The sequence below is a fragment of the Rutidosis leptorrhynchoides genome, chromosome 1 (assembly GCF_046630445.1).
Source record: "Rutidosis leptorrhynchoides isolate AG116_Rl617_1_P2 chromosome 1, CSIRO_AGI_Rlap_v1, whole genome shotgun sequence".
NCBI classification, from domain to species: domain Eukaryota; kingdom Viridiplantae; phylum Streptophyta; class Magnoliopsida; order Asterales; family Asteraceae; genus Rutidosis; species Rutidosis leptorrhynchoides.
The window spans coordinates 138,239,817-138,260,738 of NC_092333.1; the positions used below are offsets into that span (position 1 = coordinate 138,239,817).

At 31.6% G+C, this 20,922-nt stretch overlaps 2 protein-coding genes and 1 long non-coding RNA gene across 8 annotated transcripts; all 3 read left to right on the forward strand.

Annotated features, from left to right (window-relative positions):
- Window positions 1-9,145: 9,145 nt before the first annotated feature.
- LOC139865676 (uncharacterized) lies at window positions 9,146-12,903 on the forward strand. 6 transcript variants are annotated; one of them, XR_011765065.1, is made up of 8 exons: window positions 9,146-9,344; window positions 10,026-10,157; window positions 10,285-10,349; window positions 10,492-10,570; window positions 11,221-11,722; window positions 11,879-12,456; window positions 12,547-12,626; window positions 12,730-12,903. It is a non-coding gene; the product is annotated as an uncharacterized lncRNA (long non-coding RNA). The 6 variants fall into 6 exon arrangements; XR_011765059.1 differs by adding an exon at window positions 9,661-9,727 and having other exon boundaries at window positions 11,879-12,903; XR_011765061.1 differs by having other exon boundaries at window positions 11,879-12,626.
- A 347-nt stretch (window positions 12,904-13,250) lies between these two features.
- On the forward strand, window positions 13,251-16,919 carry LOC139865697 (protein IQ-DOMAIN 2-like). The gene is made up of 6 exons (XM_071853778.1): window positions 13,251-13,299; window positions 14,603-14,699; window positions 14,779-15,045; window positions 15,322-15,537; window positions 15,914-16,033; window positions 16,177-16,919. Exons 2-6 carry the CDS (start codon window positions 14,625-14,627, stop codon window positions 16,687-16,689), a joined length of 1,191 nt encoding a protein of 396 aa, XP_071709879.1. The 5' UTR covers window positions 13,251-13,299; window positions 14,603-14,624; the 3' UTR covers window positions 16,690-16,919.
- Window positions 16,920-17,791: 872 nt separating this feature from the next.
- LOC139865707 (mitochondrial import inner membrane translocase subunit TIM14-1-like) lies at window positions 17,792-19,147 on the forward strand. Its single transcript, XM_071853788.1, has 4 exons — window positions 17,792-17,883; window positions 18,096-18,185; window positions 18,412-18,611; window positions 18,774-19,147. The coding sequence occupies exons 1-4, from the start codon at window positions 17,881-17,883 to the stop codon at window positions 18,916-18,918; spliced, it is 438 nt and encodes a 145-aa protein (XP_071709889.1). The 5' UTR covers window positions 17,792-17,880; the 3' UTR covers window positions 18,919-19,147.
- The last annotated feature ends 1,775 nt before the right edge of the window (window positions 19,148-20,922 follow it).

A 20,922-nucleotide genomic window follows, 5' to 3' on the forward strand; every position in this document is an offset into this window, starting at 1 on the left:
TATAATGTATCAACTATGTTTTAACTAATAATTTCATATATTAATATCACCATTTTTATTTACGCACTATTATATAATACATATATTGAATATTTATTATTTATGCATTTTAACATCTTACCATATATATGTATATAATTATTAGTTATATATATATATATATATATATATATATATATATATATATATATATATATATATATATTTAATATCAACCTAATTATTTATATTTTATTATTTACAATTATTATATGTACTTACATTTATATATATATATATATATATATATATATATACCCCTATACATATTTATTTACAAACAATTATTCGTGAATCATCGGGCAAGGTCAAAAGGGTAATTGCATTCATGTAAACTGTTCCAAAGTTTTCGAGACTCAACATTACGAACTTTACTTATCGTATCGAAATCATATAAAGATTAAGTTTAAATTTAGTCGGAAATTCCCGGGTCATCACAGTACCTACCCGTTAAAGAAATTTCGTCCCGAAATTTGAGTGAGGTGGTCATGGCTAACACTAAAAATGTTTTCATGACGAATATGAGTTGATAAATAGAGTTTTATCACCATTGTATAATTTGGATAAAATGATTCGATTTCTCGAAGTGTATGAGTGAAGCTATCACAAAAGTTTGAGTTAAGGTAATAGATATTCGTCTTTACTTTTGACGTAATCATGGTTGAATTCCGGAATTCAAGGGATTTAAAGAAGATCTTCGGAATCTAAAAGATTTGATTCTTCGGCGAATAAGTAAATTAAGATCTCTATAATTAAATACGGTGATTTGCCTCGATTACCCTATCTGATATTTCCATTATAAATTAAGCTCTTCTGTTCTATTATTCTCATCATTTCTATACTTTTTTCCTTAGTTCATACATCTAAAAATAATTGTGAAAATGCTTAATCCAGTTCTAATCTTTGATACTTTCCTAACCTTCATATCTGTCATTCTTCTTTTCAATCTTTCACCAGAAGATCTGTTTACTTCTACCATTACCTTGGGGTGATACTATTCTTAATTATATCGTGTCTTTATATTATTATTCGTATTAATATCCACGGTTTGTAACCTCCGTGTTGTTATTGGGCTTTATATTTTCTCTTATATTTTGAAGTCCCTGCTTCTGTCTCCTATAATCATTGTCATCCACAGTTAATGCTCTCTCTTATTTGCTGCGATTTATACCCCCTTTCTATTTCAGAGCTTCATGCTTTTGTTCTCATTTCTCAAGTAATGGTCCAGAATTCGTAGGTATGAATTTTCGAATGAACAGGACTAACGTTCTAAGAGAGAAATTGTAATAGCACGATCTTGATTGGTTGAATTACCAGAATTTAAAGGAAAAGATAGAACTATCAAGAAAATATGTTCTTGATATGTTTAGGGATTAGGTAGAATGTAAGAGTCGTGTAAAATGGCATATGATGACGTTATGATCTGTGAATCATCACGTTCCATTAGAAACTCAGCATGACTTACTGTAATATAATCACGTTGATCAAGTGTCATTATATTATACTAACTCATGCATCAATTTCCAACACCACTTTAAAATCATTCATAATTCAAACTCGAATTTTAAAGAAATTTAGAAACTAAAATGGTTTCCTTTATAATGTAATACGGATAACCCAAAGAGATAACTAATTTCGGACAAGAAGATTTATGAAAATATCCTCAGAAATATCGAAGATATTTATGATGATATTTTGGGATTTCTAAGTTCGATGGTTGATGAAGAAAGATTTTTCGCAAGATTTTAACATGAGTACGGAGCTAGATATTCGTTGAAGGTTTCATCGGATCCAGAATTTACCTGGTTTCTTTGAATATATGGTATGGTCCTTGTATTTGTCCTTGGTCTCCTTCGTAGTTAGCTCAATCCGTTTTCCAGTTCCAACTTTTCTGAGCTTTTCCAACATACTATTCTTTATCATCAAACTTCCGATGATTAAGGTCGTTTACGATTGTCTACGGTTTCTGCTGCTTCATTCAGCTTTGTCAACATTCAGAGTATTGATTTGTAGTCTGAGTGCTTTTTAGAATTTCAGAATGAAAGATCATAATTCTAAGAGTTAAATATTATACATATAACTGTTGATGTGGAAACGTTGCGAGACTCACAATACAGATTTACCGATTTTCGGTAATTGGTATGGCAATTATTGTTACAAGATGCGGATGAGTACATGATGAGACTTCAATAGATAACTATAGTGATTTGTCGGAGAGATTTAAGCCAAGGAGCAACGAGGTTGCTGGTACGTCTGCTGGTAATATGATGGAATATAAAAGGTTCCCCGATAACAATAAAAGAGCACGCATATATATCAAAATTATAATAAGGTTGTTTTGAATGAAAAGTTGAAGTTGACTTGCTGGAGCTGTGACAAAATTGACTAATTTGGAAAGAGATTGCAAAGTTATTTTCGGTAATAATAACGCTAAATGAATTAGCACAGCTATGCGTTAAACGTTTACTCAGTTTTCGAGAGTTTTCAGGTGCATAACTATACGCATCAATCTTTCTTTCTTTAGATGAAGTGTGGTTGGTTCATCCTCTCGATTGAGGTGTTTTCAAGAATCATGAAAGGTTTGAACGCGGATTGTAATCGTCAATATTCAAATGAGGTTTAAGATGAAATCAAGTGGCAAACTTGAAGAATTGTTTAGTTTCATATGTTATAATCAATATTTTAATTCATTTTTAATTGTCCAATGTTGGTAGTCCTAAGTTGATAGTCTACAGTTAGCAATATATAATATTCGAATTAATTAATATGTATCGTGACCCGTATACATGTCTCAGACTCGATCACAACTCAAACTATATATATTATTATAGAATCAACCTCAACCCTGTATAGAGAACTCGATCATTACTGCATATAGAGTGTGTATGGTGATTCCAAATAATATATATAGATGTGTCGATATGATATGTCAAAACCTTGTATACGTGTCCCGATATTTAAAGTGCGTAAGATAAATAACAGAAATTAAATGACGATAAATAAAATTGCGAGAATTAAAATTGCGATAAATAAACTGCGATAAATAAATTGTGATAATTAAATTGCGATAAATAAATTGCGATAAAATAAAATGTAATACAGAATTAACAGTTAGCTAGGATTTCGTTAGCGTGGTTTCTTAACTTATTTTCTCATAGTTAATTTGTTTATTTCTAACAAATTTTGTTTTGTTCAATGTTTTCTTCATTATGCCACTTGTTGGGTTCGGATAGATCAAAATCCAAATATGAAATTGAATAAAAATGGTTATTCTGCGGTGAACTGATCCGTATATCTGTGGATGTAAGTAGGATAGTAATTGACTGTTGAATCGGATTTGAAAGAATGTACAGTGTACTTATTAATGTGAATTCTAAATATTCCTCGGGTATTACCTACTCGTTAAAATATTTTCACCATTAACAGTTTGTACGAAAGAATTTTAAATTACATTCTTTATGAAAAAATATATATACATATATATTTTCTTCAGATGTAATCATGGATTTAATGAGTCAATGTGATATTAAACTCATCAGATTTACGGCTAGAACTAGAGTACATAATCTCTAAAACTTTAGAGATTACATAATTGCCATGAAGAACGAAGATAATTGATGTAGAACGATACGTAGAATGATGATTATACTCGAGGTACAGAATGAGATGTTGAGACATGGATTGTTGATGGTACTGGTGCTGTTTCTGATGATACTGTTGGTGCCGGTGATGTTGCTGAAGCTGGTAAGTTTTGCACCATATTCTCCAAATTAATTACTCGAGCGTGAAGCTCGTTGACTTCTTCCATTACTCCAGGATGATTGTCGGTCGGAACGAACGGATAAATAAAATCTAGAATTTGGTTTAGTATATAATCATGACAAGATACTCTGGAAATGAGGCTAAAAATGGTGTTTCGGATAGGTTCACCGGTAAATGCTTCAGGTTCTTTGCCAAGAGGTAAATTTGGTTGGTGGAAGGGATCGCCTTCTTCGCGTCTCCATTGATTAAGTCAACTACGAGCCCATCAGATGAATTGGGGATGACTGATTGGTTGATTTATTCCGGTGACGCTGATAACTGAAACTCCATATCGGAATAGCTGTCGAAATCCGAGGAATTCGAACTGGTTGAGGGATTCATCTCATACGATCGGATGAAGGACTTTTCGATAAGAAATAGATTATAGGATGTAGATTAGTACCCTGCAATACATAATTTACATATGCATATATAATACTAAAATCCCATAAGTTACGGAGAAATCTACGGAAGCTGTCAGGCAAAGTCTACAGTAATAGATATGCTAAGATATGAATTAGTAGATACGCTAAGATACGAATTTTGTCTATACACTATTCATGCAATCATTCCAGTAAGATGTGTCTAGACTAAGAATGATAAGCAGGTAATTTCCTAAGGATGATAAGCAGATGATTTCCGACAAAAACGATAAGCAAAACTTTTGACATGCAGACACGGTCGAAGTCCAGACTCACTAATGCATCCTAACGACTTATCAGTTATACACACTAATGCAGACCTGGTTCGCTACGACCACAGCTCTGATACCAACTGTAGAGACCCGTCCTAATCCATCTGGATGAATACATTACAATTGATTACATCGCGAGGTACTTGACCTCTATATGATACATTTTACAACATTGCATTCGTTTTATTAAAAGACAAACTTTCATTACATCGACAGTTGACAACATGCATACCATTTCATAATATAACCAACTATAATTGACTAAGTAATAATCTTGATGAACTCGACGACTCGAATGCAACGTCTTTTGAAATATGTCATGAATGACTTCAAGTAATATCTCTAATATGAGCAAATGCGCAGCGGAAGATTTCCTTAACACCTGAGAATAAACATGCTTTAAAGTGTCAACCAAAAGGTTGGTGAGTTCATTAGTTTATCATAAATAATCATTTCATAATTTTTAATAGACCACAAGATTTCATATTTCCATTTCTCATAAACATACGTCCTATGCATAGAGACAAAAATCATTCATATGGATTGAACACCTGGTAACTGACATTAACAAGATGCATATAAGAATATCCCCTATCATTCCGGGAAATCCTTCGGAGATGATATAAAACAACATCGAAGTACTAAAGCATCCGCTCCAATGGATGGGGTTCGTTAGGCCCAATAGATCTATCTTTAGGATTCGCGTCAATTAGTAGACTGGTTTACTAATTCTTATGTTACCAAGTAAAAGGGGCATATTCGGCTTCGATCATTCAACCATATAATGTAGTTTCGATTACTTGTGTCTATTTCGTAAAACAGTTATAAAAGTTGCTCATGTATTCTCAGCCCAAAAATATAAAGGGTAAAAAGGCAAATAAAACTCACAATACTGTACTTTGTAGTAAAAATACATATGACGACATTGAACAACTGAACGATGCAGGGTTGGCCTCGGATTCACGAACCTATATCATTTGTATATTTATTAATATACATAATTGTAATCGAACACATATACATATAAATTTATAAGTTATATTCTTTTTATATTAATAGTATTTATGTGTTTCATATATTCCTTTTATATAAAATTTTTTTTGTTATATTATATGTGTTAAATATATTTATATATATATTTCATTTTTTTATCAAAACAGTAATTCTGATTATACTAAGTTAATATTAGTAATAATAATATATTTATGTTAATAATAATAATTCTATTATTTATAAAATGGTATTAATACTAATGTTTATGAAAGTACTAGTAAATTGTATCATTTATAGTAAGATTAATAATACTAATCATAATAACAATAACTAATAATAATACCAATAATATTAATAATTTTAATAATACATATAGTAATAATAATGTTAATTGTAATAATAATACTACTTTTAATAATAATAATATTAATAATGATAATTATACCAAGATGATAGTTTTAGTCATATTGGTATTACTAATATTAATATTTATGACATTTCTAACAATAACTCAAATAATAATAATAATAATAATAATAATAATAATAATAATAATAATAATAATAATAGTAATACTAATACTTATACTTAATGATAATAATAATAATAACAACAATAATGATAAGTGTATATTAACAATAATAATAGCAATCATAATAACAGTACTATTAATAATATTAATAATAATTACTATAATAATAATAATAATAATAATAATAATAATAATAATAATAATAATAATAATAATAATAATAATAATAATAACTTTAAAGAGAATAGAATGGCTACCTTGTAACAGCCTAAAAAAAATAATGTCCTTGCCGGGTCTCGAACCCGTGACCTCCCACGTATTACACACTCCCTTAACCGTTGGGCAATTGCCCATTTTCTGATTTAAAACCCATTCCATTATTTAAAACCGATTTCTGTGCTTACTTCTGTTTCTTCTCATTCCTCTCTATTACTCAGTCGACCCAATTAAATCAAGATCATATCATTTAGTTTTTCTTTTAAAGTTTGAACCGAAAATCAAAACAGAAACGATATGAGATGATTAGTTTAATTAAAACACAAAAGAAAATAAAAAAATTAAAAATAGATTCTGAAGAACACGATGAAACCCAATTGCCAATTTCAAAATTTAGATCGTTTTAGGTAGGGATTACTAAATGAAAAAGATCCTAAATCGTTCCTATAAACTTCCCATAACATCAATTTAACAGGAAATACAAAAACCATTACGAATTTTGGGATGAACACATAATTTGACTTTTTGAATTTAAAAGTTTGACTTGCAAAATTCGAAATCAATACAAGGATTTGGAAATTAAAATCTTGCAAATAGTTTGAGTGCTAAATTCCTAACAAGACCTCATTGTTACATTTTGGAATTTCACTCGAATTCGAAGTTTAAAAAAAATAAGAAGAAAACAGAGGTAACGGCCTGAAAAAAAATATAAAAATAAATAAATTTTGCTTTGATTCATCTGAAATAAATTAGTAGTGGATATAGTCGAATATTGTGTGATACTCGACTGCCTTTCTGTCAATTAAATTATATAAAAAAAAATTTTGTGGGTGTCCATTCGATTACAGGCAGTAAGGACCGAGAAAAAAATATAAAAAAATAAAAAGAATCAAGCTGAGTGTGATTGTTAACCAACTAGTACGATCGAATGTGATGTTTAACAACTGGATTGACAGAAACAAAAAAGAAATCGTTCATAAAGGGATCACGATGGGCACAGAATTTTGGTTTATTCAATTGTATATATATACTCTTTATTTTAATTATTTGATATTTATTAATAATAATAATACATAGAAATACTAATAATAATTATCTTTATAATATAAATAATGATTTTTAATATATATCTGTATGTAATAGTTTATGCATGTATATATATCCGTATAATATCTAGTTATAATTATATTTTCATTGGTATAATCTTTTATTTACATTATTTATATTTATAAATTATAATTAATCTTATTATTAATAATATATTAGTAATAATGATATTTCATTATGTTAATATTAATGTTAAATATTAATAATAATAATATTATTAATAATGATAATAAACATATTAGTAATAATAATAATATAACAAATTAAATGTATCAAATTTTATTTAAATTAATAATATTCATAATATTGATATTTGTTTTAATGATAATAATGAAAGTGCTATTATAATGTATCAACTATGTTTTAACTAATAATTTCATATATTAATATCACCATTTTTATTTATGCACTATTATATAATACATATATTAAATATTTATTATTTATGCATTTTAAAATCTTACCATATATATGTATATAATTATTAGTTATATATATATATATATATATATATATATATATATATATATATATATATATATATATATATATATATATATATATATATATTAATATCAACCTAATTATTTATATTTTATTATTTACAATTATTATATGTACTTACATTATATATATATATATATATATATATATATATATATATATATATATATATATATATATATATACCTATACATATTTATTTACAAACAATTGTTCATGAATCATCGGGCAAGGTCAAAAGGGTAATTGCATTCATGTAAACTGTTCCAAAGTTTTTGAGACTCAACATTACGAACTTTACTTATCGTATCGAAATCATATAAAGATTAAGTTTAAATTTAGTCGGAAATTCCCGGGTCATCACAACTATTGGATCAGCTTCCACTCCGTATCAACCTCGTTCTTCGTGGTATTTCTACTATTTGTATCACCCGTCCGGCATGCTGTGTGGGGGTGGATGAGAGGAATCACACTTTTTTAAAGTGCAACACGTTTTCTTCTATATGGTGGAAAGTTATAGCATGGACCGGTATCTCATGGCCAAACTTCGGTACAATTAAAGATGTATTTACTTGGATTGACACACAACAAGACAATTGGCTTCGTTTCAACCGGCTCTATTGTATTGTTACTGCTACGACTTGGTGGATTTGGTGATACAAAAACGATTTTATTTTTGGGTCTTATAGTATTCAACTTTGTAATTTAGTTGATACTATTAGGCTAACCACTTTTTCTTAGTTACAATTTAGGAGCAAGTTTGCATTAAATTGGGCAACTTGACTAGTTAATTCTATGTAATTTTCCTTGTAATCGTTTTTGTCATCTACCTCCTTGTCAGTTAACTTTTATTCTTTAATGAAATCGCCGTTCTAAAAAGAAAATATTGTACGTATTCTATTGTAATTTCCTAATCTATGGCATAATATTTACATGGCTTAAAAAATTAGATATACATGATGTACCATGTCAACCTATAGTGCTTATTATTTTTAAAGCAACAGAGCACCATATCTCTCTTATCCTTAATTAGAAAAAAATTATGATGCTATTTTTCTTGTAAAAAGGACACTTGTCAAAAGTACCACCTTTAGATGACTTTCTTACTTTCCAATCCCAGCCATTGAAATTCCTAATGACATCATTTAAGTTTTTAAGCAACAGTTAACAATCATAATTACCCTGATAACCCCGTCCATTTTAACTGATATATAAGCCCTAAAAATTTGCCATTTTTCAGAAAAACTGATTCGAGGTTTTCCTTCTCCTATGCAATTTTCTTCTACTTCTTCACAAAAAATCAATTCGTCGAATAATCTGAGATTAGGGTTCACAAAGCATCCGATCGATCAATGAGATGCAATTATGGTTTGCAAATCATCCAAGCAATAAACGAGATGCAATTAGGGCACGCAAAACAAAAGGGTTAGTCGACTCTACCTGCGGTGAATTTTAAAGGTTTGTTGTTTTCCAAGTTCATCGAATTATGTTTAAATTACTTAATTTGTTCATCTGAATCAATAGGAATAATATGAGAAATGTCTGCATAACCAAATAAACCTCTTTCCCTGTTAAATTTATGTTTGTTCATTTGAACCAAAGTTATGTTTAAATTAATTAGTTAGTTCATCTCATTATTTTTATGTTTGTATTTATATTATGTAATATTATGAAATATTTAGTATCATAACCTATGTATTTCAGTTTCTTTTGTTTAAGTTATGAGGGATTTAACTTCAGTTTAAACGATTTTTGTGTTTAAATTAATCATTAGGTTGAAGGAATTCATTATATATCTGCAAAAATTTATCTCATGGCTTCCTGCTAATGGATATTGCTAGGTTAGACATGAATTTCATTGCTTCTCATTGCAGATGATTTATTTTGAATTCTTTTTAGTCATTGTTATAGTTGATGAGTGAGTATGTTTTTGTTGCATGTTTTAGAGTTCAAACTTTGGAATCTGTTGATGTGTTTATCAGTTTATGTCTTTAAGTTGTTTGTTTCAATGTCAATTTACGATTCCCTTGATATCACACACGTATATAGCACGATATCACACATTCTTTACAGAGCTCGATGATGTTCTATGAGATTTCTGGATTGCAAAATCTTTATGACATGGTCCGATATTGTCAGGTATTGTTCATTGTTAGATATTTCCCGCCAACGAACATGCAAGAGCTGTTATTTGTTTGCCTCAAGAAATTCAAGATATGGATTAGAGAGCGACAATGTTACGGTTACTCGACACGTGTTAATAACAAAGAAGTAGGTCAGTACTTTTACACATTATTCTTTAAGTATTGATTGTGGTTTTTAAGGATAATTCAGATAGGTCCCACTGTACAAAATAATTCATTAAAACGTTTAATTTATTTCTGATAATATGGGTTAGGTTTTGAGCTGAAGAAGGATGAGCTACAACAACTTTTCATTCAGCTTATTCTACACAGAGTATTGGTAAAAATTTGCACAAATGTATATAATTTTCTCGATTTTCGTATAGAGTACATCCCGCATTTCTTTTTTTACCTATGCTTGATTTCGTTGCTACGGTGTCATTTATCGTTGAATTTATCTAAATTTATTTTTTGTTATGCAGAAATAGGAAATTTCGCATACAGCAAATGCCACTAATGTGTATGTAACAACTGCACCGCTTGCTAAGCAGGTTTTACTTGGTAAGTTGATTGATGTCTAAGATATCCACTGTTGTAAAAGTCGGTTGAGTTGGCTGATACGTCAGTTTGAGGACTAGCCCGTTCGGATTCGTCCAAAAATGCCTTAAAATCAGTCAACGATAATAAGTAGGGTTAAGTCGGTCGCGTCGGGTCAAAGTCGCGAGGAGTGGCATCGAGTCGGGCATAGGCGGTTAAAGTCGAAGTTAGGTCAAAAAGTTTATATTTTCTAAAATTATATGTTTGAAATATGTATGTGTGTGTGTGCGCGTGTTTACCTTATTTATTACTAAAAGTCAATGTTGGTTAATGCTTGCCCTACTTGTTCCCAACTTGACGACTCGTCCCTCCAAGGTCCTTATTGACTCATCCCTGACTCGCGACTTTTAGAACTTTGGAAAAATATCATTGGAAAGCTTTATCATTTACAAAATGGTTGGTTTGGCATATATATAAATAAACTCAGGGTATTTTTTCACATGAATATTAGTTATCAGTTTATGTATATATCTGTGTTCTGATTGAAATGGAGTGTTGTTCATTATATAGATAATGATACGTTCTTTAAATTTGTGGCATTGTTTTGTGACTTTTGTTGATGGTTTTAATATAAGTTTAGTTACCTGATGTGTTATTTCTTTATGAATTTATAGCAGGATAATGAAATCGAGTGCTATCATGGTTTTCAGAATTCAGACCTCACAACTTGCTGATAACATCTAACGGACAACTTCATAGAAACCAAGTCACAAAATTTCAGAAAAATATATCATTTTTAGCTGCTGCTGCTGAGTCATTAACAAAACAAAAAAGGTAAAACGAACAATATACATCCATGTATGTTGTTAATTTGTTACATTGTACTACCGAACTATTGTTTGAGTGGTAAAAACACTCAGTTGGTTCTGGACCCATATCCTTGAAACAAATAGGTGCAGGTTCGAATCCTGGGGGGATGAGTTTTCCACAAAGGTTGTGCCTCTGGTATCCTTCACTTTGTGCGGGCCAAACAGTTAACCTAAAGCATTCCGGTATGCTTTGCACGATGGATGCGAGGAGTTTCTTCCCAACGGGTGCGTGGGTGGCAAATGAGAAGATTCGATGCCGAAATTGCCGTTCTAAAAAAAATAAAAATTTGTAACATTGTAGCATTAGGTGATTCTTCTGTTTCATTTGTTTCATTTTTTAGCTGTTGTTGTTTACTATGGTCTTCAACTTGAAAGTGGGTGATAGTGGGGTTGGTTAAACCACGTTTTTCAACCTTGCATGTATTTATCTGTTTTTTTTTCTTTCTTTTTGGTTTCTTCTCAGAACGCTGGAACTCATGAAACAAAATTGCAGCCTGTTTAAGATGAAGAAACTTTCAAATGTGAACTAAGACAGCAACCATAAACAACTTTTTTAGACGAAAAAAACTGTACCGATTACCAATATTTTATGAGGAACCTAGCCCTGATTCAGTCCTTGAACATCGTAGCTCCAGCTCAAATGAGAAGAGGACACATGTCTCTTTTGGAACAGGAATATCCATTCCGGCCAAGACCCGGTTCAGGTTCCGGTTCGAATCCATGGTCAAAGTCACCTATACGAATTCCTATTCCAAAAGTGAAGAGAACAAAAAGAGTTCCTTCTCCTCTTCAACCTGTTCAATATTGGACCAGAACCTACAATGGACATATATGTTGTTGTAATGGTATTATTATTATCCCCTTCCTTTTTGTTTATGTTGTCTAGATAGGGAGACAAGTGTACCTGGAAACACACTTGCTGTACAAACAAGCAGATATGCCGATATGCTTGCTTGCTTCCTTCCTTTCTTCTAACAATTTCACTTGTGCTCCTCCTGCACCAGCTGCCGTCACTCAAGCTCATCCCCCAGCTGTGACTAAGTAAGTTTAAGCCACGTTTTCGTTATTATTGTTTATTTGGGTTTATTTTGTTTGGTCTTGTGCGGTCTAAATACAATTTCTGGTGTATAGTGTACATTTCATAATTACAGGCCTGCCTCTGTTCCTTCAGCTACTCCAGCTACAGATGCAGCATCTATTGTGAATGCTCTGTTAGTATTTCCCAACATGACGTGATACTCCCGATTATATAATTTAGTGACCTTTCATATTGTGTGGTTTACTAATGCTTGTGACGGTTGATCATATATATAGGCTAGAAGAGAATGTATACGATGAAGCCGCATCAAAATCTTCTTGATATGATCGGTGGGATTTGGGATAGGGGGATACATTTGTCCTATGATGTTGTCAACTTCCATAATCATTTACTTTGTGTGTATAAATTTAATGTTTTTGATATTTGTTGCATTATTTATTTATTGACATTTATTTCAATACTATTACTTATAACATTAACATAAATCACTTATTATATTTTTAGAATTTTGTATGAAAAATTGTCCGCGAATGCGCGGGTTATAAACTAGTTAATTTTTCTTCTTTTAAAACAAACATTAAAAATGTAAAGAAAATAATCAGAGATTTTGTCCCCCACCGCTTTTGGACCCACCATACTAACTGGCTTTATTGAACCAAAAACCAATCTGTCATTCATCTGATCCTGCCTCCTTAAAAATTCACCATTGTTACCGTTTTTATTCACAAGATCTATTTTTTATTTAATAAACACACCCTTACACATACAAAAAAAAAAAAAAAAAGAAAAAAAAAAGAACTACCAATTTCAAGTAAACACAATCAAGATCCCGACTTAATTCGCCGGTAAAATTTCATGCTTTGTGATTATTTTTGGCAATTACTAATTTTTATTCATGTTTGGCATCTGGGGTGCGACTAGAAGTACTTAAATTCCACTACTTGATATCAAGTAGATTGAAAGCAGTTATATTTAAAAAGTTGTGAAATTTATCTGAATCTGAATTTTAATTGTTGAATTTATTGAAGTTCATAATCAATTGGCATTTGGGTATTGCATAATTTCATGGATCCTGCAGATTTCATTAAGTTTAGACAATCTGTGTTAAAGTTTGTTAACTTCAAAAACAGTTTTTAAAACTAATTATTCGAATAATTTAGGTAATTGCATGTCCTTTTGAGTAATTTTACTGAGTTTTCTTCATGAATTACATATGGGTGTTGCATAATTTACTTAAATTCATCCAATATTATTGAATTTAAAGGGGGTATTAGCGGTTATTGTGTAATATTCGTACATTTATCTGAATTTTGAATGTTAATTGTTAAATTGTTTGAAGGTCATCATCAATTGGTATTGGGGTATTGCATATATTTGTAGATCCTGTTAATATCCTAAAGCTTTATGATAGTTATTAAACTGTAACTTTATGTGATTTATTTATGGTAAATGCATGTTCATTAAGTAATGTTTCTTATTTTGGTTCAAATTCTGTTTAGATGCTGTTACTTTTCTTGTGTTAAAAAAGGCATAGTCAGTTATTATGTAATTTTCTAGCATTGATCTGAATTTTGAGTATGATTTATTAAATTCATTAAATTTCATCATCAATTGGCATTTGGGTACTGCATGATTTCCTGGATCCTGCAATTCTCTATTCATAGCTAAACTTATTGACTTTCGTCAACTACATGCCTTCGAGTTTTTGATGAATTTCTTTGAACTCAATTTGATTATTAGATTAATGAGTACCATTTATATTCTTATATTTTCTTATGCATTTGGGCTTTCTCTATCGTACATTGACAGTTTTAACTGATTGTGTACATAACTGCATGTGATTTGCTGTAATTAAGAGAATACCATTTAGATAAGATGAAAATTTTCTTCCACTTCGACTGTTCAAATGTCAAGTAGACTAATCATATGTAACACCATATTGAGTTGAAACCGTAAAAAAATTTAGATCTGATGAACTATTTAATCTCATGAGTTATGACCACTACTATGAAGTAGAAAAATAGTTGGTCCTTAATTCTTGATAGACATAAAGAGTATCACTATAATAGTTATATAGGTTTGACTTTGATTGTCAAAGTTTGTTGTTTAATATGAGATGAAACATAATAAAATTATGCTACAATTTAGGCAATCGGGGAATGATTCAGTAATGGGAAAGAAAGGAGGCTGGCTATCTTCACTTAAGAAGACTTTCAGTCCAATCTCTAAAGAGCGAAAAAGACAGGTTTTAAACCATTCATTGCAATTTCGTTAAGGTTAAAACGTGTAGTTAGCTAACAACATGTTTGACATTAAAATTCCAGAAAAATATAGAAGAACATCATTCAGTACCCGATCCGCCAATTGTAGAAAATGCTGGTGGTTCTGACGATTTTCATCCATTTCCACCGCCAGAGGAGGTGAAACCGATTGTGGCGGTGGATGAGCCGCCACAAAATGTATATTCCGTTGCTGCCGCCAGTACTGCTACTGCATCAACATCAATGGATGCCACCACACCTTTGCATTCAGGAAAATCAAGGGAGGAAGTTGCAGCTCTCAAGATTCAAACAATTTTTCGCGGTTACTTGGTATTTAATTATTTTCTCAAATTGCCTTTTTTGTTCTATTAATCCGTTGTATCTAAGCAGTTGAGACTAGAGGTTGCGGTTTTATATGATTCACTTATGATGGTTCGATTCAGTTATAATTTGGCTAAATGAAAAACTATTAAAATGTGTATACTTTTTTTGTTGGCAAAATGTTTTCGGTCGACGTTAAACAAAGTTTCGAGCCAGAAGTTATCAGTCACTTATAGCATTTTTATGGATGGCATGATAATAGTAATTTATTGTTCTTGTTAACAGGCAAGAAGGGCGTTATGGGGTTTGCGAGGGCTTGTTAGATTGAAGACAGTAGTTGAAGGGCCTAATGTGAAAAGACAAACGGCTAACACCCTCAAATGCACCAAAAACTTATCTCATTTGCAGTCCCAGATCAATTCTAGAAGGATCCGGATGTCAGAGGAGAACCAAGCTCTCCAGAAACAAATCCTAAGGACTAAAGAATTCGAAAACATGCAGGTTTAATTTTTAGACCCTTTGACATTTAGAAACCTAATTGTGTCTCCTTTTGTTAATCTAGGATAGCATCCTTTTGGGATTGTTTAGTTAAAGAAATTTTTGCTTTCTAAAAATATATATATATATTTTTCTAACGACAAACCTTAGGGCTGTCGTCAAGGTGCAAAAAAGACTTACACTTTCTAATAACTATCATTTAAATAGGGTTGTCGTCAAGGTGCAAAAAAGACTTGCACTTTCTTATAACTATCATTTAAAAGTCAACATTAACCACTTTCATGCACCTTAACGACAACCCCCAAAGGGTGGGGGTTGTCGTTGGAAAACTTCAAATTTTTTACTACGTTTTATATACGTGATAAATGTGTTGAAACAGAATGGGGATGAATGGAACGATAGTGTACAGTCTAAAGAAGAGATGGAAGCAAAACTTTTAAGTAAATACGAGGCTACCATGCGAAGAGAACGGGCCATGGCTTATTCCTTTTCTCATCAGGTAAACATTTAAGCGCGTTTTAGGGGCGTTCTTTTTCTTTTTTTGTTTTCAAAAAAAAAAAAAAAAAAAAAACAGATATGCTTCAGAGTATAAACAACCCACATATATTTGAGACTGACGTTTGGGCGATTATACTCAAACAGCAACCATGGAAGAAATCAGCAGGAACAACAAACATGCTTTTCATGGACCCCACCAATCCTCAGTGGGGTTGGAGCTGGTCCGAAAGATATGTAGCGAAAGGTGAGAAAGATTCGGGAAACGATAATGCATCCACTAAAAACGGTGTCAATATTACTAAGAGTGAAATTGCAAAATCTTACGCTCGTCACCAACTCAATTCCTCGGCCCCTACAACACCTCGTTCAAAATCAGGCGGACCAGTTGCATCTCGCAAACCTAAACCAAGTCCTAGCCCGAGGGCTACTGGGCTCAACACTAACGTTGATGATGATTTAAAAAGCGTTGTTAGCGTTAAAACAAAGGAGAATAGAAGGCATAGTGTCTCAGGGTCTATTGTGAAAAATGATGATAGTTTGCCTAATTCTCCAGCTGCTCGTAAACGAACTATGGTTGCCAAGTCAGCAAAGGCGAAGCCGCAGGAAAATGGGTTGTTGGAGAATGCGAAGAAACGGGTTACGAAAGAGGAATTTTGAGGCACCAAAGGCTAAATGATTTGTTGTTGGTTTGGTTTGTATACATCACAGAGGCTTGAAATAAGGAAAAGGTTGGATGTTTATTCAACATTTACTCTTAAAACTTGTAATTTGAAGGCAAAATTTCTGGATATATATTGTGTATTATAAAACATTATTTATTATTTACTTGTTATGAAATTTTATGTAATTATGGTTGTCATGATTTATATCTACTTATTATTATGTCACGTTTATAGAATATATTCCTTTTTTGTTTTGTTGATGGTTAGGCTCCTACTGGGCATGTGAATGGTTCAAGCAGACAGAGAGATGATATGTAATACTATGTGAAAGGTATATGAAATGCTCCGCATTTTACTATTTCAAAGTGGTAAATATAAAACTAAAAAGATAAAACATTTTTAAGTTAAAATCAAAAAGATATACGGAGTACAATCTATACTAGCTGCAGGGGATATCGTCGGGCCGAATTTGGGCGGGATATAGATAATCTTGGACCCGAACCCTATTAAGAAACTTCGTCTCAAACCCGCCTCATACTCGACGGTCCTCAGTTAGTTACTCGTAATAACTAGCGGGTAAACGGGTATCCTTACATGTATTCCGGCTCTCTTTACATAGTAACTAAATAACGAGTAAACGGGTATCTTGAGGGGTATATTATCAACAAATATACAAATTTATAAAATAATATATTTATATTATTGTATATATTATTAAAATGTATATTATTGAAATTTAAGCGGGTCGGTTACACAGATTCGAGTTTATTTTCAGGTATACGACTGGATATTAGGTTTTATATTAAAAATCATACCCAGATCCGAACACAAATAAAATTCTAAAACCATCCTCGTACCCGATTATAAACCCGTGAATCTGATTAAACCCGGTCCAATTATATCGGATTTTGAGACTCCCCGTCGAGCTACTGAATATTTTTTTGCCATTCCTAATACCTGACCTTTAGGGTCATATAAATATACGTACATAGCTTGTGAATTATATTATATTAATATATTAATTATTAATTAATAATTAATACGGAGTATTAATAACTCTGAAATAACTCGTTGCTTATCATGCATTTTTATGATCTGTTTGCTGAATATTGAAAACCCTAAATTCAAAGGCCAAAGATTATTTCCAAGTTTTAATTTTGTTTGAGGCCTGAGATAACTCGATTAAATGGTTAGTCATACATTCTACTATATCTGATTATACTCTTCTGTTAAAATTAGGTCTATATTTGTTCTGTTAGGATTGGCACTTTTTGTACACTTATTTGAACGATTTACTTTGTTGATTAAAGCTTTTTGTTACAGTAATCATGTATAGCTATTTTTTTATTATCATTCTAGTAATTATTTCATTTATTATGTTTGTTATAATTGCCAAAATAGGTTGATAAAAAAAACCCTAATAGCAGTTCTACGGCCACCATGAAAGAAGATCAGAATGACACTGAAGTAAAACGTCGTCGTTCTTGGAAGGTATGTGTAAATGTAGTTGTATATTATACGTATGTGTGAATTATATTACACGTATATTATATTGGCATAATAATTTGTTATCTAGCTTTAACATTTAATTTAACATCTCTTTTATTTAAAAGCAAGCAATAATAATAAGCATATATAGAATGTTATAGTGGGACACACAATTGTGGCAACAGTTGGAGCCTAATTTTAATTTTAATACTACTAAAAACTGTATCAGGAGACTACAGTTATAGTGGGACTTACAATTGCGGCAACTGTGTATGCACGTCGACGTTACGGACCAGCTTGGAGAAAGTTTAAAGCTGATTGTAAAGCAAGGGCTGAAGAGGCTGATGGTGCATCGAATCGAAATAATTATCCAGGTGGTTTTCAGAATACAATGACTACAAAAGAAGCTGCACTTATTCTTGGAATCGGGTACCTAAATTCTTGCCTGTTTTCCTTTAATCCATATGATGATATTGATTTCATGATGATGTAATTTGGTTGTGATTATTTTTGGCTCTGATGATTTTAACATGTGATTTAATGCTTACATTTACATATATAATATATGTTGTATTGTTTTTTCATGTATAGAGAAAGTAGCGCGACAGATAAAGTGAAGGAAGCGTATCTAAAGGCGATTACTAGGAACCATCCAGATACAGGGGGCAGTCCATATCTCGCCGCGAAAATTAATCAAGCAAAAGATGTGTTGATGAAGAAGACCAAAATACGTTGACCTTGTTGACCTGCGCTCTAGTTTTTCTAACCGAATTTAGATTTGTTGTACCTTGAATGTTTGTTCTTATATCTGCAAGTGTACGATGAACGTTTTCTTTTGAACCTATAGATCCTTCAGACTAAATGGCCAATTCAGCACTTGTAATGTGGTTTCATCTACAAAAGGTTTCACGTTTTCCAGGTGCATTGACTCCTCGTCATCCTATTTCGATAATTGTTTGAATTTATGAGATAATTGTTTCCCGTTTTAATTAGAGTTTGCATTGAATTAAAAGAGGTTTTTTTCGACTTCTAAATGTAGATCGAGTTCATTGTACTTATGAGTAAAATTTTATATTCAAATGGGTTATTGGGTTTATATTACCTACAACTTAAAGTTTGTTCTATATGGGGTCAGATTTGTGTTGTTGATGGTGCTTAGTGTTTATTTGGAACTTTGTAAAGTCATCAGGGTTTTAGTTCTCTCATTGGTCAAATATGGAATATCCAAAAAGTTGATGAACACGACTGTAATTAATTGGCTATGTAAGCATTAGCCTCTTCACTCTATGGGCAAGTGAGAATAAGATTCGAAGGCACTCTATGGGCAAGTGAGAATAAGATTAAACCGAATTTGATTTCAGTTTTGGTTCGCTTTCAAATTTAAATTTTAGTTTCCGGTTTAGTTTTCAATTTTAATTATGTGGTTGGTCCCTGTGGTTTACATCAAATGACGTCGTTGATCCTTTTTTTTTTTTTTTTTTTTTTTTTTTTTTGACGTTGTTGGTCACTATGGTTTACAAAATGGGCGTGGGTGGTCCGTACCTCAAACATCGTCAAATTAATTTGCTAAGTTTGATTATGTGAGTCGCATGTGAGGGGTAATTTCGTACTTTTAGGTTAACCCCCAATCGATAAAACCTAATAAACATAATTTCGTACACTCACAACCGCCGTCTTTAGTAACCACCACAACCTTCATCCTTAGTAATTACTGACGTAGCCATCCTCGGTCACCACCAACGCCATTATCCGTGCATAATCATATATGGTCCAAGAGACGACGGCCGTTTAAGAATGTAGATAAAAATCGATCTATTATTAAAGGTTAGAATATAAAGTTAATTTATTTCTTGTTTACATATTACCTCCATTTTGATTTTGACTTTATAATTTTAGATCTAGAAACTGGGTTTGATAAGAATAATATAAAAGTTTTGGTGCTCCCTCTGAAGAGGCAGCACAAGAGTCAGCACGAAAAATCCTTTAGAGCCAACAACAAAAAGACTTGTTAAATTTCACTAAGTGTTTTGCTTAGGAGGCAGAGGAAGCGTGTTATCTTTTAGAAGCAACAACCAAAACACTTGGCACGAAATTTGGCTATTAGCGTGCTGTCCAAGTTTTGATAAACGAAAGGATTATTCCTGAACCGATTATGCTATATTTGTGGCAAGGATAATTTTGTTTATGGAAAAGATTATTATCTTAACCACTTAATATTACGAGAGATATTTATGGAGAATCAATCTGATTGATTCGAATAAATCTTCTTTCATAATTACAGGTGCCTATAAATACATAGACGAATTATTCACGAGATAGAGAATATACGAAACCTAAATACTCTTCTGCGAAAAGGTTCTTGTTTTCTGCCAAAAATAAGAACATGATTTGTATCTTATCCCAAAGTGATATTCATGCAGCCCAGACAATTAGGGTCGAATAATTACTTTCGAAAAGTGATACCACGATTCGGTGATTTATTCGGTCTTCAATTATTTTACTTACACGAAATTTTTAAAACCTCCAACATGATATTAACATGTGGTTTGAACTTTCGAGGTTACTATCCAAATAAATAAGGGTCATTACGCCAGAACTTCTTTTTGAGTTCCCCAAGTGTTTTCAACAAAAGTTATAATTAGAACGTTCTCATTTGTACAACGTTCTCATTTGTACACATCCACACACACACACACACACACACACACACATATATATATTTATATATATATATAACACA

Excerpts from the sequence above, each read along its gene's own strand:
- LOC139865697 (XM_071853778.1), top strand. The coding sequence starts at position 14,625 with ATGGGAAAGAAAGGAGGCTGGCTATCTTCACTTAAGAAGACTTTCAGT. Across the intron at positions 15,046-15,321 it reads CAATTTTTCGCGGTTACTTG|GCAAGAAGGGCGTTATGGGG; the intron begins GTATTTAATTAT and ends TCTTGTTAACAG. Across the intron at positions 16,034-16,176 it reads CTTATTCCTTTTCTCATCAG|CAACCATGGAAGAAATCAGC; the intron begins GTAAACATTTAA and ends ATACTCAAACAG.
- LOC139865707 (XM_071853788.1), top strand. Across the intron at positions 18,186-18,411 it reads AACGTCGTCGTTCTTGGAAG|GAGACTACAGTTATAGTGGG; the intron begins GTATGTGTAAAT and ends AAACTGTATCAG. Across the intron at positions 18,612-18,773 it reads GCACTTATTCTTGGAATCGG|AGAAAGTAGCGCGACAGATA; the intron begins GTACCTAAATTC and ends TTTCATGTATAG.